The 18,118-nt window shown below is 42.0% G+C and overlaps 3 protein-coding genes across 3 annotated transcripts in view; 1 reads left to right on the forward strand and 2 right to left on the reverse strand.

The window, feature by feature from the left end:
• Window positions 1-237, reverse strand: part of LOC104843211 (chromosome unknown open reading frame, human C11orf74) — a 45,169-nt gene extending 44,932 nt beyond the window's left edge. Inside the window, exon 1 of the mRNA XM_010586007.1 lies at window positions 161-237. The gene's annotated coding sequence lies outside the window, so the exon portion shown is untranslated. The remainder of the gene's footprint in view (window positions 1-160) is intronic.
• The window catches only part of RAG2 (recombination activating gene 2), a 6,064-nt gene extending 3,888 nt beyond the window's left edge, over window positions 1-2,176 (forward strand). Inside the window, exon 2 of the mRNA XM_010586006.1 lies at window positions 555-2,176. Within this exon, the coding sequence (XP_010584308.1) occupies window positions 569-2,176 (1,608 nt within the window). The 5' untranslated portion in view covers window positions 555-568. The remainder of the gene's footprint in view (window positions 1-554) is intronic.
• An 8,853-nt stretch (window positions 2,177-11,029) lies between these two features.
• On the reverse strand, window positions 11,030-14,140 carry RAG1 (recombination activating gene 1). Its single transcript, XM_010586008.1, has one exon. The coding sequence runs from the start codon at window positions 14,138-14,140 to the stop codon at window positions 11,030-11,032; it is 3,111 nt and encodes a 1,036-aa protein (XP_010584310.1).
• Between the last annotated feature and the right edge of the window lie 3,978 nt (window positions 14,141-18,118).

Genomic DNA, 18,118 nt, shown 5'->3' on the forward strand with positions numbered 1-18,118 from the left:
GCGGAGGCCCGGCCCCCCGCTGGGGGCGGCCGGGCGCCGCCGAGGCGAGAAACGGGCGGGAAACGGCCCGATTTCTCTCAGCCCTCCGCTCCCGGGCGTCCCGCGGCCGAATCCCACCGGCAGGAGAGGGGCCCGCCGCCGGCCCCGCGGCCCCACTCACCCGCCGCCTGCCCGCTAAACCCCTCCGGTCCCGCTCCCTCACGGCCGGGGACTTCGGCGAGCGGCGGCCGGGCCGCGCCGGGCCCAGGCTCCAAGCGAGAACTACCGGCCCCAGCAGGCCGCGGGGCCGCCGTTTCCATGGGAGCGTTGCCGCACGCCCGAAGGTCGGGGTGTGAGGGGCTCGACAGGCCGCGGGCCGTGCCGAATCCCGCCCAAGTGGTGCGCAGCGCTCGCTTGATCCGTGTCCCGAGGTGCGGGGAAGGGTCTCTGCTTGGCTCTCCAAGCGCGAAGCGCAGCTTTAATACGATTTCTTCCACTGCTGTTGAACGACTCTCGCAGGGTCTAAAGCACGTTTCATGTGTTCCTTTTGTGTTTTTGTGGGTTTTTTCCCTCAGATATTGACCGCGGTATGGCCCAGTCACCAAACAGAATGTCGCTGCAGGTGGCATCGGCCGTCAGTAATTCGTCCTTGCTTCAGCCAGGCTTCTCTCTCCTGAATTTTGACGGGCATGTTTTCTTTTTGGGGCAGAAAGGATGGCCAAAGAGATCCTGTCCCACTGGTGTTTTCCTCCTCGATATAAAGCAGAACGAGCTCAAAATGAAACCTGCCTTCTTCTCTAAAGACTCCTGTTACCTCCCCCCCCTCCGCTACCCTGCTCTTTGCACGCTCAGAGGCAATGCGGAGTCTGACGAGTACCAGTATATCATCCATGGTGGGAAAACACCTAACAATGACCTTTCTGATAAGATTTATGTTATGAGTCTGGTCAGCAAAAATAGCAAGAAAACCATGTTGCAATGCGTTGAGAAAGACCTGGGTGGAGATGTCCCTGAAGCTAGATATGGGCATACAATTAATGTAGTTCATAGCCGGGGAAAAAGCATGAGCGTTATATTTGGAGGGAGAGCATATACTCCTCTTGCACAAAGAACCACTGAAAAATGGAACAGTGTAGTTGACTGTTTGCCATCTGTGTTTCTCGTTGATTTTGAGTTTGGATGCTGTACATCATACGTACTTCCAGAGCTCCAAGACGGACTCGCTTTCCACGTTTCAGTGGCCAGAAACGATACAATCTACATTTTGGGTGGCCATTCGCTTCAAAATAACACGAGGTCCCCCAGCTTGTACAAGCTAAAAGTTGATCTCCCACTGGGCAGCCCAGCCGTGACCTGCACCATTTTGCCAGGGGGGATATCTGTGTCAAGTGCTATAGTGACTCAAACGGGTGATTCCGAATTTGTCCTTGTCGGGGGCTACCAGTCTGACAACCAGAAACGGTTGGTGTGTAACACCATAGTTCTGGAAGATAGTAAGATAGAGATTGTCGAAAGGGCGAGCCCGGACTGGACACCAGATATCAAACACTGCAGGATGTGGTTTGGCTGTGATATGGGTAAAGGGTCTGTATTGCTGGGCATTCCAGGAGCCAACAAACAGTTAATCTCAGATGCAAACTACTTCTACATTTTGAGATGCAAAGGAGCAGAAGAGGACCAGGAGGAAGAACTGACGGCACAAATTTCCAGTCAGACCTCAACCGAAGACCCTGGAGACTCCACTCCATTTGAAGATTCGGAAGAGTTTTGTTTTAGTGCTGAAGCCAATAGTTTTGATGTTGATGATACTGACACTTACAATGAAGATGATGAAGAAGATGAATCAGAAACAGGCTACTGGATCACCTGCTCTGCCAGTTGCAATATTGACATTAACACCTGGGTCCCTTTCTATTCAACAGAGCTCAACAAGCCTGCAATGATCCTGTGCTCCAGTGGGGCTGGCCACTGGGTCCACGCACAATGTATGGATCTCTCAGAGAGCATGCTCCTACGTCTCTCAGAAGCAAATGTCAAGTACTTCTGCAACGAGCACGTTGACCTTAATAAAGGGCTACAAACTCCCAAAAAGGTGGTGCACCTGAAAAAGCAACCCATGAAACCATTGCGTAAAAAGACAGCCATGAAGTTAACAACGCCAGCGAAAAAGTCCTTTCTTCGGAGGTTGTTTGAATAGATTTACGCTGCTGATTTGTATTCACCTGGGAGGAAATGAAATCACGGTCAAAGACAGCTAGTAATGGTTGAAGCAGAATGGGTTATTGGAGCTCGAAGAGATCTTTTTACTTAATTCATTTCAGTTATTGCGATATTTCAGCTACTTTTCAAAGCTCATGAATTTATTTTGTCTCTTACGTGTATTTTTGTAATGCCCGGATAGGAACTCCATCATAGAGGGCACTGTGCAAATGCACAGCCAGATAGTGGTAACTGTGTGCTGTATTTTATGCTATAACTTACTCCCCGGTTATCCCGTGAGTTTAATGGAACTGCTGGTAGGATAAGACATTATCCTATGTACTCAGTGCTGTTAGCTTCTGTCCATAAAGAACTTTATATTACCCATTTTAATTTTTTATCTTAGTGAGTAGTTCTAGAAATATTTGGCCTAATTTATAGCTGCATTACTCTCATTTTATGTTGGTGTAATGAAATAAAATTAGACTAATTACTCTGGTTTTAAACTAAAGTGGTGGCTTAAGTCCCTTGTGTCAGAAATAATGAAATATTCAGACACTGAGGGACAGTTTTCTTCAGGGACTTCCATTATGGAAAGCTTACATACAGAGCATTTAATTCTGGATAATTAATTTTTTATTTTGAGAGGTATTGCATGATTATATGTCAGTTTTGGCTGCAGTTGTGGAATATCATCTCATAGTAAAAATCAAACTGCTTTTTTAAACCACTGTGCTCAACAACTGCTTTGTATTTGTATTTTTTAAACTCCAGTAAGCTAATAAAGTTTATAATAAAAATGAGTGCATTTTTTTCACCTACTCATGGGGTAAATCAAACACTGTAAATCCCAAAGTCTACGAAAGGATGGCATGTGTGCTTCGGAGGTCCATCTGAAGTCGGATAAGGGGTCTAGCTTCACAGCCACTCCATGCTGTGAGCTCCCATTGCCTTCAGAAGAAGCTCCTTCTGATGAACAGGACTTTTATCATTTACTCCAAGTCCTCCACTATGCATTTCTTTCTCTGCTCTCCCAGGGTGACTGTGTAGAGTGTGAAAGCTTAGAAGTGCAAGCTGTCGCTCAGAGTGACTCAATTGAGCCAGTGGAGCATTGTGAGGGTGGAAACAAATGCAGCTGGCTGCTCAAAGCACGGGGAGAAGACTGGATTCAGATTGAAAAGGACATTGTCAAGGTTGAATAGCCCAAGAGTTTACTAAGTTTTTTGTGGATTCTTTTATTGGCTATTTGTAAAGCCTCATCATTCTTGACTTTATTTTTTATTTTTATTACTGCTCCAAACATCTTTTCAAAAAATCAATACCATCAGCTCAACATTTGTGAGCCAACAATAATAGCTCAGTATTCACAGTCCAGCTCTCACGCTGGACCCCTGAATAAAAAAGAAAAACGGGAGCAGCTGTCAGCCATTTGATCACTATGTGCAGACCCTGAGCAGCCACTCCTTTACAAAGCAGCATCTGTAGTACAGTATTCCTCTCAACACAGACATGTATGCTCAGTAGTCCCTTAAAACCTTCACAACTCAAGTCAAGAGCAGAGCAAAGTAAAGGGCAACCATACAAAGTTTCCGTCTCCAACCCTTTCATGTGCTGAGGGAGGTTATAGCTGGGATAGAGCTTGTAAATGGAAAGTATTATCACCCTGACTCTCCTCTCACCACTCTGATATTGGTATAAATTCATAGATTTCAATGCCAGCTTCCTGTTTCCTTTGTCATGCTACTTTACGTAAGCTCAGAGTATATAGTGTTATATGTTTTTCCAAGAAATAATATCATGCCCATGTAAAGTCCCTTCAAACTGGTGACATTCAATAGTCAACATCCCCTTTTGTAGGTTAGTCATAAGTCTTACTCAGCTAATTGTCATTCAAATATACATTCATCATGCACTCTTCATAGACTTCATTTACATCAGCCAAAAAAAAATCCACACCAAAATTAAAGACACATCATCACAACACCAGCAAAGGGGACAATATACTTATACAGCAAAACCCCACCTCCCGTCCCTTCGCCATTTTACAACAACAAAAACTCCCCACAATTATTGAACTCCCTGGCAATGTCCAGTCCGAGTTTTTGCCTGTTACCTCTCCCAGTTACTGTCATTATCTCCAGTTCCTCAGACCCCACACTGTGTGACAAATTTGTCCGCTAGCTGTCCTGGTTTCAGCTGGGATAGGGTTAATTGTCTTCCTAGTAGCTGGTACAGCGCTATGTTTTGAGTTCAGTAATGTTGATAACACTGATGTTTTCAGTTGTTGCTGAGTAATGTTTAGTGTAAAGTCAAGGATTTTTCAGCTTCTCATCCCCAGCCAGTGAGAAAGCTGGAGGGGCACAAGAAGTTGGGAGGGGACACAGCCAGGGCAGCTGACCCAAAGTGGCCAAAGGGGTATTCCATACCATGGGACGTCATGCCCAGTATATAAACTGGGGGGAGCGGGGTGGGGGGATCACCATTCGGGGACTGGCTGGGTGTCAATCGGCGGGTGGTGAGCAATTGCACTGCGCATCATTTGTATATTCCAATCCTTTTCTTATTACTGTTGTCTTTTTATTAGTGTTATCTTTATCATTATTAGTTTCTTCTTTTCTGTTCTGTTAAACCATTCTTATCTCAACCCACGAGTTTTACTTCTTTTCCCGATTTTCTCCCCCATCCCACTGGGTATTGGGGGGGAAGTGAGTGAGCGGCTGCGTGGTGCTCAGTTTGCTGGCTGGGGTTAAACCACGACGCTAGTGCAGACAAATAAAATGATGGAAACATTTTCCAAAGGGAAAGCTCGACATTGGGGTAGCGGAAGTGATGTTCAGCCCCGAGATAAAGCCTGGCGGTGTGACTGCAGTATGTTGGGAGCATCTCTGGATTTCCAGAACTGACTCCTGCACCTGCAGTGACTCCCTGAGCCCCCGGGAGGTGCGTGCAGGTTCGCTCAGCATGTGGCAAGCACAAGCACACACTGAGGCCCCTGCCAATTCTTCCCTGAGCTGTTGTTCTTTACTTTAAGACTGTGGCTATGAAAAAAGCAATTCACAGTCAGACTTTACGATATTCCTCATCAGGCCCATAACATTAGTGTATTGTATGTTGGAGCTGTGCTTTTTTTAAATCTATGGTTTATTTGAGTAGGAGGGAGAAATTGCTTGGTCAAACCATGTCCCAGCCTCACAGTGAAGGGCAGTACAAGCAGCATTAAATCACAGCTCAGTGACTGTGGTCACCGCGGGAAGAGGAAGTCATAACTCAAGTAATATAATATTCCAGAGGACTCGAACATAAAGAGATATATGAACATCAGTCAGCCTGTAAAGAAGACACTTGACATAGCATTCAAGACTGCAGAAAGTACTTAATTCCTTGATAATTCTGATGACACTTTTGAGTCATGTACTTGTTAGAGCATTGATTGTCTTCAAAACCAGCTAATCAATACAAGACGTTTCTTCCTCAGGCAGGTTAGAATTAGAAGATAAAATGAAGTAGATTTGAGTACAGAAGTAAACCTCTATTGTATCTGCATCCAACTGACCTGTGTGTTTTGTAACCACAACAAGCAGCGTCGTGGTTCCCAGACACATTTTAGTAACACTACGTTGTTATTATCAGCTTTTACAAGAATAATATATGGATTTTACTGCTATTGAAAGGTGCTTGGACCCTGAAGTACCTGATTAATCTAGAGGAAAGGCACAGCACAAACTTTAGTGGTAGCACTAAAACATGCGTCATAGTTCAGAGTGACTCATTGCACCAATAGACCATTGAAAGGAGTGGAAATAATGTAACTGGGAGCCCAAAGCAAAAGGAAAAGATTTAATTCAGATTGAAAAGGAATCTGTAAAGTTATTTACTGCTAGACTCAATGTACTAAAGACAGAAGGGCTGTCTGACTTCTTTTTTTTTCATGATTGGTGGCTATAGCTCCCTCCGTATTTGATTTCCTACCCTATCCCATTTCAAACAAGACTAACTTCTGGGAAGGGCTTCAGCAACAGCCCCTGAAAATCAAACTCTAATTTGGTGCCTCTACTTGACCTTTGAAAATCGTGACACCGAAGCCCATTTTTTCTTTAAAAAAAGCAAGACAGTAACCTTATAAACCTTCTGAGTTCTCAAGAACAGGGCACTGGCCACTACCACAGGTGTGCAGGACCTCCTTCGGGTGGTAGTTACTGTGAATTTCCTCATCCACTGGATCAGAATACCCACCTTCAGAGAAAGAGCTGGGTATTCAAAATACACCTCGACCTCTCTCTCGATGCTGCTAGAAAAGGTGCTAATTAAATCCCTTCTAATGTGTCCTTTTGTATTATGGACAATATTAAGCTGGATGCAGAAGGTAGAAAAGCTCCCACACTTAGGAGTTGCAGCCGGTCAGCTGTTTGAAAATTGTGCCATATTCAGTCCCCTAAAACAGTACTCTGAAGAAGAGTGGTGACAGGCCTCATTATTCTTCATCTGATCCCGATTCTAATAGGAATACATGAAAAGTAAAATTCAGTCAGTTATTACAGGTTTAGGAATAAAGGGGTTAAATCACCCTAATTTACCTGGAAACTCTCTGAGGCTTGTTTTTTTGTTTTATATGGGTTCTGTTTTTTCCATCCAACATTTTTTATTCAAGGTCAGATGAAAGAACTAAGTTGGTGATATAAAGTCCAGAAATTAGATGTCTAATTACCTGATTGCACAAGGAAATCAGGTAGCTCAATTTGCTCATCATTAATTCCACCCAAACCAGTTGGTTTACATAAGTCATTTGACCCTGAGATATCATTGCAGGGAAGAAAGAAAGATTTTCTGAAGTGGAATAAAGGGAAGCTACAATTCATGAACTGAAAGGTAGATTGGAACTAATCTTTGCAGCTCAGTCTATGACGAGGAGCCAAAATTTGATGCAAAGGGTGCACGGAAACCAGTAAAGAGGCTTAACATATTAGCATGGACATAACAGTGTGAGGCTGGTTTTAAACAAACACTGGGATGGTATTTGTAAATGAAGCAAAAGCCATTTACAGACTAAATAAAACTGTTTTTAAATTAGTTTAGTTTTCTGTCAAACAGTTGCCTGTGAGGAAAGGTGCTGAAAGGACTGCCGAGACTCACAGAGTAATATGCATTTGTGTTAATTTAGTGACTTCCAGAACAAGGCTGGAATCACAGCTGTCTCTGGGTATTAGAACAGCCTAAATATGAAAAGCATCCACAATTTGAATGAGAAGTGAGACTCTTACCATGAAATTATGTACATAATTGAAAAACTGGTAAGAAATACAAAGCCGGAAACTTAAATATTGATAAGACCTTTATTTTAAACAGGTTTCATTAATTAAGAAACTGTAATACAGTAAGAAAAGGTAACATTATGAAGCCGTGCAGTGAGACAAAGCACAGAACTCAGTGTAGTCAGAAATTAGGGTGCTGTAAATATCTAGAATTTGTTTCTGAACTACCTGACTAAAAGTCTAAGCTGATTTGCTTAAAGTCAATAGAATTATTCCTGTGAGGAAAAAAATACATGAGACCAGAATCAGGGCTTCTAACATAGTTCACATCATTTCATAACATGCCAATTCACCATACGAAGCCCTTGAATAAGACCAAACAAAACAAGATACATAATGTGATTGTATAAAAGCTACAGTCAATACATGTTCAGAAGGAAATTATTTACCATGAATTACCGAAGGATTTGTATGAAGTATTAATGTAAAAAAGAAAATGTGAAGGTTTGAAAGAGTACCATGAATAAAAGTGTCTCCATTTTTCTAAAGCCTCTTCAAAATCAAAAAGCTTAACAATAGACTGCATAACCAAATGATGCACCTGTCTGCAATCAGAATTTGTTTGCCTTCCGATGCATGGCTGTGTACATGCAGCATTGTTATTTTATCCCTGTTTACAAAAGCTTCACTTGCAGGTACCTACCCTTTCAGTGCTGTTTGTTTTAATGAGTTCAAAACTCTCAAAGAGAGTCTCTTGATTTACAGAAGTTGTCAACAATGGGGAAGAAGAAGAATAAACTAGATCCAAGTCGAAAGAAAAGAAAAAAAAAAAAAAATAGTAGTAGTTCTCTGTGTCAGCTATTGTGCCCAGAGCTGGTAGAATGTGAAATGTGTCTTGATGGCATAATAATATTTCAGAGAAGAATACTTTCACATGCCACTGTAGTCTCTGTCCCCGTCCAGGTTCTGTTCAGTCTGACAAGTTACCCCAGGATATAAGCCTCGTCTTGAGAAATCATACATATATGGATAAAACTTACTCAACCCTTTTGAAGGCAGTGAGACAAATCACTGGCTGTTACATCAGAAGCTTATTAAAGTGAATTTGGAATTTGAAAATGTTAGCGGAGTCACTGAAATTACATGTGCAAAATGAACACAGTCTGGTCTGTCACTCCAGTGGCACATAGGCATTGCAATGAATGGGTCCGGACTACCTGGGAGTGAAATTCACTCCTGTGCAAAAGGCAACAAAAACTGTATATACCGCTTAAATGGAGGGAAAATCACCATGAGCTGCGTCAAGATTGTTAAACTAGGCCCTAGGTTATTTAGGCAGAGTCAAGGATAAAACAGGTAATAAGGTAATACAGTTGTCCCAAATATACATACAAAGAAAAAAAGAAAAGCGTGCAACTATTTGCATGATGAAATATATGCCAACTAAAAATGCAGACTATATCTGCATTTACTGCTAAAGGATGCTCTTTATTCCTGATTTTTATACTCCCTGGGAAAGAGCTCTATTTGTTGTCTGCATTTATTGCTAAAGAATGATCCTTAATCTAAACCTGGTATTTATGCTCTATGGGAAATACTTGTTTTATTCAAAGAATTGAAAAAAAAATTAATCTAGAAACACTCAGTAGGTGCAGCCATACATGGTACACCATAAAAAAGATGCTGTAGTCCTTATGACTGCTTAGAAAAGTAAATGTTTTAAGTAAAAGGCATTATTTCCAAGTGTAAATTTTGACATAATGTTAAACTATGTTTAAAGAAACCATATTAAAACAAAATCCTAAATTACAGAATACTTTAAAAAATAGTATTTTAGTTAATAAAATCAAAAGAAAGACATAATCAGAATAACACAAATATTTGTGCTAATTACTAACACTTAACTCTATTTTTTCATTGTCCATAAATGGTAAATACCAGACCCTCAAAGATAGAGTAAATAACATGAACAAGATACTACTAAACAAACCTCAGACCATTAATTCTTTAAGTTTTTGATTCACTTACACTCACAAACCAACTTCTGCCACATCAAAACAAAAACAAAAAGCGGATTCTTTTAGATCCATGCTTTGATTGTTTCTGCATTTAATCTTGTTTCAGAAATACTACTCTGAACACAGTAATGCCCTAGCTACAGGTGCAAATCTGAAAGGCTAGATGATTTTAGGGCATCTCAGGTATTTTCGAGTATATTTCATGACTATGTCATTGAATTAAATTAATATAATTTTAGTATAGGAATATACTAAATACCACTTCAGAAAGGCAAATACCAACAACAAAGTGATTCATCTAATATAGTACACAGGAATGCCAACTAAACATTGCTGTAATAATGTAAAATATAGTATGCAGTAATTTCAAGACAGTTCATTGCTTTTTAACTAATCTTGTATGCCAACTATCTTTGAGGTTAATAAATATCATTCCTCTTACAGATTAGGAAGATAAGACTGTGAGTGTGGTGTATTGCAGGTGTGAAAACGCTCGGTGTCAGATACAATGGGAGCACATCAGCAGCAGTCAGTGAAATATCCTAATAGAGAAGATCAGAACACTGGCATGTGTCTGATCAAGGTAATATCCATCGCCTGAGAAATGGGTCTGCTGCGACTAAAGTCACTTGGTGAAACTGTGGGCCTGCTGGTATTAATGATGATTTACTGGTGACTTCAGTGAGGCCAGCAATTCACCCAATAAAACTCTACTAATAAAAATTATACTATATACTGAAGTTACCACAGAGATCTAAAATGCCCATGAAGCAACAAGCTACACAGCAGAGCTGGAATATATGTTGTATAGTGAGATAACCACAAGGCACTGTAAATCCTGATTTAGGAGAACAAGTACAAGATTGCATTTTAGAGTAAACAGACTACGATAAAAATATCTTTAAAAAATTCCAGCTACCTTTCCTATATCTTCATATAGTAAATTAGCATGGTGATACCACCACCTGCTCCTAAGCAGTACTATAATATAAATGTTAGATAATAATATTTTTTAAAGTTTCTGAGATCAAAGTTTGCATCTTTAGTCAGTATTTTATACAAAAATAACTGAACTTCATCCCAAAACAATTGCCCAAGTGTCACACTGACAAATCCTTGCTTATAAAAGCCAAAGGATCATCAATAAAACAATCAAACCCCCTTAAGAAGTAAATAAAAAATAGTTTTAAAAATACAAGCAGAACAAATAGCCACACTCCCTTTTTCAGCAACTGTCATCACTCTCCAGAATCATATTAATTCCAAAATGCTACTTTATATAAAACCTTGTTTACTTTGGCTTTCTCACCTGTAAACAACACTCTAAGACCAAAACAAACCGAAGACCCTTCTTGGCAATTTGTTTCTGCTTTCATCTCACATAACAACTGGTAAATGCACCACTGCATTGCCTCTTGGAAACTCCCAAAAGCCGTGGTGTTTATTAAACTCCACTCAGCACCTTTAACAGCGAGTGTAAAAATGATTGTTTCAGACTTCCCTGTACCTCTACAGGCCTGAAAAAGGAGCTGCCTTCTTGCAGGAAGACCCCGTCACAAATCCAACACCAAATGTGTTTTACATTTAGAGCTCCAATGAATCATTGCTTTCCAAGACCTCCAGTGGCAAGGAGTCACCTAAACTATCCTCTGGATCAATGGTGAAGCCCTGGCTTTTTAATGTTTTATGAGCATTCATGAACTTCTGGAGGTACTTAGAGGTATACAGCCAGTGATGCTTCAAGACATCCTCCATCTCATAGCATTTGGACTGCCTGGCATTCATTTTTCGGAACCTCCTAAACAGTTTGTTTCCAGACTCATTTCCTTCACTTGCCCAGGCCCCAATGGAACCATCTCTTTCAATGATTTCAGGAACATGAGCAAGGGTTTTGTGGAAATAATTTGTAATCTTGCCTTCGTATCTGTACTTGAACTTTGTCGACAGGAGCTCAGCAAAACGCTGTGAATTGTAGCTATACTGGCACAGCAATTCTGGACACTCCTTGGCAGGGCACGAGGATCGCCACACTGGCTTCATCTTCAGATAAAGGTCCATTAGTTCTTTCAGGGCTTCATGCCTTTCCTCACACTTTATTAACTCACATACTGCCTCTACTGTCTCTTTGGACATGAGCTTTCTAGCAAAATTTCCGCTCATCCTCATCATAGGTTTCAAGTTCATCTTCTTCCTGAGATGTTTGTCCAGAATCAACTGCCACCTCTTCCTCTCCTCTTTAGACACATCAGGATTCTTGTAAACTTCACCGATCTCCATCTGGAAGATCCTGTAGAATTCTGTTGCGTTGCCAATGTCGCAGTGCAACGCATCTATGGACGGAACAGTCTCAATAAAAGGTTTGGCTGAAACACCCTTCACTCTGTCACGGAGCTCATCAACAGATTCGTGATATGGGTTGGACCTCCATATTTCATACCGCTCCAGATTTTCAGCATGGCTCCTGGTTATGGAGTGGAAGACCAAATTCTGGGATGCCTCCAGGCGGGTTGCGTCACACAGGGTACAAATGTAAGTGGAACCTGAGGCCTCCAGCCCTTCCACTTCCCGCACAAGTTTCTCATCATATCCTGTACCCCTAAAGATGAATTTGAATGTTCTCAGGATGCCTCCCATTTCAAGTAGCAGTTCACTGTTTTTCATAGCCTCTCTTTCTGCTATGAGAGGGCTCAGGATTGCCGTCAGAGTTTCATGATCAGATTCATCAGCCAGCATAAGGCACAAGGGCTTGCAACACAACTCTGAATTGGGCTTTACTTCTTCAAAGATCCTCTTGCTTTCATTCCCATGTGCTATAGCAATGTTCATGACTGTGAAAGAAAAGCGAACAGCCTTCTCTGGGACAGCAGGTCCATTTCCATGCTTCTCACTGACATCTCCCATTCCATCACAGGACTCTTTTACTACCACAGTGAAGGGACCGTTCAAATAGTCATCCAGGTTTTTTGCTTTCATGCCTTCCAAGATCTCCTCCTCCATGTCCTTTAAGGCACAAACCAAGGCTGCATCATATCGAAATCTCTTTGCAATTGTGTCTACTGGATAGTCATCAATTGAGAGTGGCAATCCTGATAGTCCGTCTATAATTCCCACTTCTGTGTTAGTGGAGACATTTTTCAAGGGAGGTTTCCACTCGAATGGATGATAACCTGGTAGGAGGGCTTTCTCAGCAGTGCGAAGAGCGTGCAAAGGCTGGAAGATCTGCCTTCCAGTGACAGCTTTTACTGTTCTATACATTTTATGATATTGGCTACAGCTGAGAAACGTGTTGACTCGGATGGCCAGGCAGACAGCAGGGTGAAGTCCAGATCCTCTCCCTTGCATTATAGCCTCCAGTTCGTCTGCTTGTCTGTGTTCATTTTTTGCTCTTAATGCTAGCAGGAACAAAGTCATGCATACAGCCTTTATATCGCCACCCTCTTCTTTCTCAGCAAAAGCCTTCACTTGACGTTTCAGTTCTCTCAGACGATGTTTCTGAGCTCTCCTGGTCAAAGACAGGAGATGCTGCCTCGGTCGGCCACCTTTATTTACGTGGCTGTAGGGCTCTTTCTCTTTCATCTCCTTGTGGCTGGAGAGGTGTTGGCTGTATTTCCCATGCAAGATCTCTTCATCACATTCCTTTACAGGGCATCTTATACCCAGGCTATCAAGGATGTTCAGAAAGGATTTCACTGGGGTTACCAGATCAGTAGGGAAGCAAGGATACCAGCAGGAGGGGCAATAGCTGCCCATAACCTTGATACATTTAAGGATGCAAGTTCTGCAAAACAAGTGTCTGCATGTTGTTTCCACTGGATCGGCCAAAATATGCTCACAGATCTGGCAAGAGATGGATTTAATGAAATCTACTGGGTAATCAACTGCAAGCAGCTTGGTGCTGAGATGTATATTCTTGCAATTGACAATCTCTTTCATTAAATTTTTGTTGTTTATCTGTGCTTGGTTCTTTACACCTCTGTTTATTCGAGCACGTTCTGCAACGGTCTTCACACGTTTGCCATGTTGTACACGGGGTGGCTGGCTTTTTCTCTTGACTCCCCGCCTGGTAGTGTGGCACACAGCACAGTTTGGGGAGTGGGGTTGCCACTCCATCGTGCTGTTTCTAGGAAAATATACTTCACATGGAGTATTACTGAATTTTCTATGGATAATAGTCCAACAGTTGTGACAAAATTGAGTGGGATGGATCGTATCAACATCCCCTCGCACATCAATCTTAAAAACCTTAGCAATAAGATCTGGCCAAGAGGTTGCTTTTTTCTCTTTCTTTCTCAGAAGCCACAGAGTTTCATCATCCACAGGCCCATGCACTGGATGAGTTCTCTTGTAACAATCAGTTTTAAATGAAACTCCACAGATGCGGCAAAGTTGCTTCAGATTGTTCTGATGAGCTTTATTGTCTTCTGTTTGCATGTCATTGGCATCTTTCTCAAGTGCTTGCCTATTGCCCATTAAGTCCATCTTTTCTCCTCTTGGCACCGCTTCATCTTTATGCAGTATGATTTCTTTGCTTGAAGAGGTGACCTCTTCTGCCTGGTTTTTGTTTATGTGCTGGCTGTCATCAGAAAGTCTTTTTTCAAATGATCTCACTTTAAACAGCTTGAATTTCCATTCAGAAAATTTTGTATACGGATGCTGAATTTCTTCAGGAAGGTCCATTTGTGATGTTACTGACATCTGCAGTCTGGCAGAAACCAGACTACCTGAGAAAGAGAAAGAAGCTGTAAGTTAGCTTATCTTCCAAAATTAATAATAATGCCATGGGTTTTAACAGAACAGTTCTAATCACTTTAACTGAGAAATGCTTTGAAAGTGAGTTACTCATCCGAGACACCTACTGAACTGAGAGACCCAGACGTGGCTGTCCACTCAGTATCTCGTATGAGTGCCCAAATGTGTTTTGACTTTGATCCTGAGGCATCCATGTGTCTATTAGATCACTGATGCACCTTACATAAAGCCATTAGTCATCCAGTATGAATATCCAAATCTGCCCCTTTCTTCTTACATCTGACTGAGCTTACCATAAGTAAAGCTACAATAGACAGCAGAATTACATTTTCAGTTTGGTGACTTTTTTATATGAAACTAAACTCGATTGGTGTCTGAAAGATACAATTTTGTCTGCCTCATGCTATATTATCTAAAACAGCAAGACCACTGCTCTCACACCACTTGTTAGTCCTTGGTCTGATCTGAAGTGTCTAATACATGCCATTCTACATGAGCAGCGCAGGGCATACTACTCAATCCCAGTGTAGACTTTATTCAGACCCCAATTTTGTAAGGTACTTTAGCACGTGCTTAATTAATGTGAGTAGCTCCATTAAAGCAGGAGGAGTGTATCCTCTTCTGATGCAAAGTGCTGTAGTTCCCTGGAATCTAAAGGAGATATGGCAATTTATACTGGCTGCAGATTTGCTCTAGAGAGAATATTTATACATCATAAGTTAGTCATCTGTTTAAGTACCCTGCTGAGAACTCTCTCTGTAAGGATTACTGGTACTGGAAAGCTGAAAATATCTGTTCAAATCTGACCCCAATTTTAGCTTTCAGAGAGATGCAGCCAAAAGTAATATCAAAGTGGTTGCCATGGAAATATGGTATTGTTTAAAAATAAATACAAGACTTTCACCTCAAACACTGAAACTTTTTGCTACTGCATCAGACTTAGAAAAGAAAATTGTGTAGAAACAACAACAAAAGTGACTAACCTATTTTTCATTACCTGGCTATGAGAAGTGCGCAAAGTAAACAAACAGTATAGAGAAGATGCAATTACGTTTTCTGAGTTACTTTGTTTTTACTGATCTGGTTGGTGTGAGTATCAAAAATGAGGAAAACTATACATTAAGGCTCTATACTAGAACTAGAAATGATGTGGGGTATGGCTGTGGTTCTTTAACTGATTATATTGCCATTTAGCAATGCACATAACTTGCTAGAAATCTCAGTTCAGTGTCTATTCAGAAGGTGTCCTTCATAAGAAGACATCCAAGTCATGGTCTAAAGTGATGATGCCCAGAGTGTTTCTGAGATGATTTCATTTATAACCTTTTGATAAAGCATGAGTTCAGTACAGTCTTTCAGAGTCTGTTGGGAAAGGACGGCATGCTTTGATTAAGTTCCATATCCAGAATGACATACCAGTCTGCTCGACGCTTTCCTTAAGAGCTGTGTTTAACTTCAAAATTGTTCATTAGGCTTTGGCAACTAAAATTTAGGTTTGTTTTCTTCCCAGCTTCTCTTCGTTTCATCCCACTGAGAACAAGCTGCCCATACCACTGTCCCCATCTGCCTACATTGCTCCGTCCAGCTGCCTATACTACTAAATATCTCTCTCTGCACTGCGTTTCCCTGCTGTCCATCACTGATCCAGCCTGGCAACACGCTTGCTTGCATTCTGCTGTTCACAGATCTGTGATGTGCAGCTGTGCCCAGATGTATTCAGAGCATTACCACTGTCTTGCTTTCTTGGCTGCATCCTGTGGCAGACTTGGTAAAATCTATCCACTGAGCAATAACCCATTTGCCCCTGAATAGTCCTGTGTTCAGATCCTTTGCTTGTACATAACACCCTATGCAATTTTGTGTAATTTCACCATCTCCAGCAGCACCTTCGGAATCTCTTAAACCATGAGCAATGCTTCCTCGGGGCGGTATCTATGTTTGTAAAGAAACAGCCAGCACCAAGTACCTTTAGAGCAAAATATTTAATGCTTTCTCTACTCTTCTAACCCTTTGACTAAGTGCCACCATAGTGCCGTACTCATCTCCAAACCCATGACCTAACTCCTGCTATTAATCACCAACTCCAATGAATCAGACAGGGTTTACCCCTGCTAAAGAAAAGTTCAAGCGTTCTTTTCTTTTTTTCTCTTTCATTGAATATGCCCTGGAAGAAATGAACGACAAAGAAGCCCTCTCAGGTCACCTGACCTTCACCTTCTACAGTAGATAATTGTTGCCAACACATCAAATGTTTTGAATTGCCTAGCTCCCAGGCAGTGGAGATTTCAGCAGCTCTCTTGGGAGAGCTAGAAATATTCCCAGTGCTCAGAATATTTCCTGCTACTCATGCTAAATATGCCTCTGCTCTGTTATTCTAGTCGGGGGTCACACTGAACGATCTTTCCTCTCCCTGTCTACCCCACTCAGATTCATATGGAATGAACCCCAGGCGTGACCCCCCAGCTGTGGTTATTTAATCGACTCTGACAACTGTGTTCAGTATCGCCTCTTTTTATCTTGAAAAGGGAAAAGAAATCCCTTTTCTTCCCAGATCACAATATTTCATACATTTCTGAAGATGAGCAAGATCGCAAAACTTTTAAATTTTTTTTCCCCTTTTTTAATACATCCGGGGAGACCTTCCTTTATAGATAGTCTACCAAAATGAACAGAACAACCTCTGAAGTGAGGAAGCACGTATAAAATAAAATCACTGATCTGCACATTAAACCAGGAAAAGGAACCAACACTTGGATGTCCTACAAGCATCTGGGATGCTGTCATTAGTACTGCCAGCCTACCTTTAGCTCACTGTCAGTTTGTAGAGCTGCTGCTATGTCTGCCCAGTTTGCTCCAAATGTCAAGCTTGCTTGCTCTCTCTCCTGCGTGCTCTTGCTCTTTCTGTGTTCACTCTGCTTTTTAAAGACACTGCAGTGCTGTTTATCTCACTTATCCCTGTCCCTCCGAGCTCCCAATACCACCCTGGTGCTAACCACAGGTTACTTCAACTAAACACAATACAGAACTCTCAAATCCAGGTGGCACCTGGCAATTTATGAGGCTTAACCACAAAATTCATATAAACAAGGTCTTCTTGTGTGAGACTCCTGGGCTCTGAGATAAGTATGCAGACTCTCTTTGAGGAGCACCTGCACTTTTTTCAACACAAAGTTTCGCATTTGGCTTTCTTCTTTATAGTTTCAGAGTTGGTTTCTTCAGTGTTAACTCTCAGAGAGGAGAACCTGGTGTCTGGTCACACCACTGTCCCACATCAAAGCTATTTCACTGAAGGCCAGTGGCCCGCTTCCTCAGGTCAACAGCAGCCAAGCTTCTGGGATTTTGGTGAACTGACAATGGGGATCACAAAATGTCCTTTCTTCGGATACCAGTATTTAATTTTCAAGGATATTACCTCTTTGGTGATGTATGTCTGGGTTCTTGAAGGCGCTGGCGAGGGACGACAAATCAACAATATAAAAGCTAGCTATATACATATTGAGTAGATACTACACCAGCTATAGCCTGCAGCTGGCTGTCGTGGTTTCAGCCCAGCCGGCAACAAAGCACCACACAGCCGCTCGCTCACTCCTCCCCCCTGGCCCCAGTGGAATGAGGAGGAGAAAATAGAAAGAAACTCTCATGGGTCGAGACAAGGACACTTGTCACTCCCCACTTATGGTCATGGGCAAAAGACGGGCTCAGCTTGGGGAAGAAACAAAATCGATTTAATTTATACCAATCCAATCAAAACAAGGATATTGGGAAGTAAACCTCAACCTGAGAAGAGCTTCCCCCCCGCCCTCCCTCCTTCCCGCCTCAGCCCCACTCCCGGTTCTCTCTCCCTGGGGAGCAGGGGACGGGGGCTGGGGTCGGCTCCTCACCCCTTGTCTCTGCCGCTCCTTCCTCCTCGGGGGGAGGAGGACT

Source organism: Haliaeetus leucocephalus, unplaced genomic scaffold (assembly GCF_000737465.1).
Source record: "Haliaeetus leucocephalus isolate CR32 unplaced genomic scaffold, Haliaeetus_leucocephalus-4.0 Scaffold138, whole genome shotgun sequence".
Lineage (NCBI taxonomy): Eukaryota > Metazoa > Chordata > Aves > Accipitriformes > Accipitridae > Haliaeetus > Haliaeetus leucocephalus.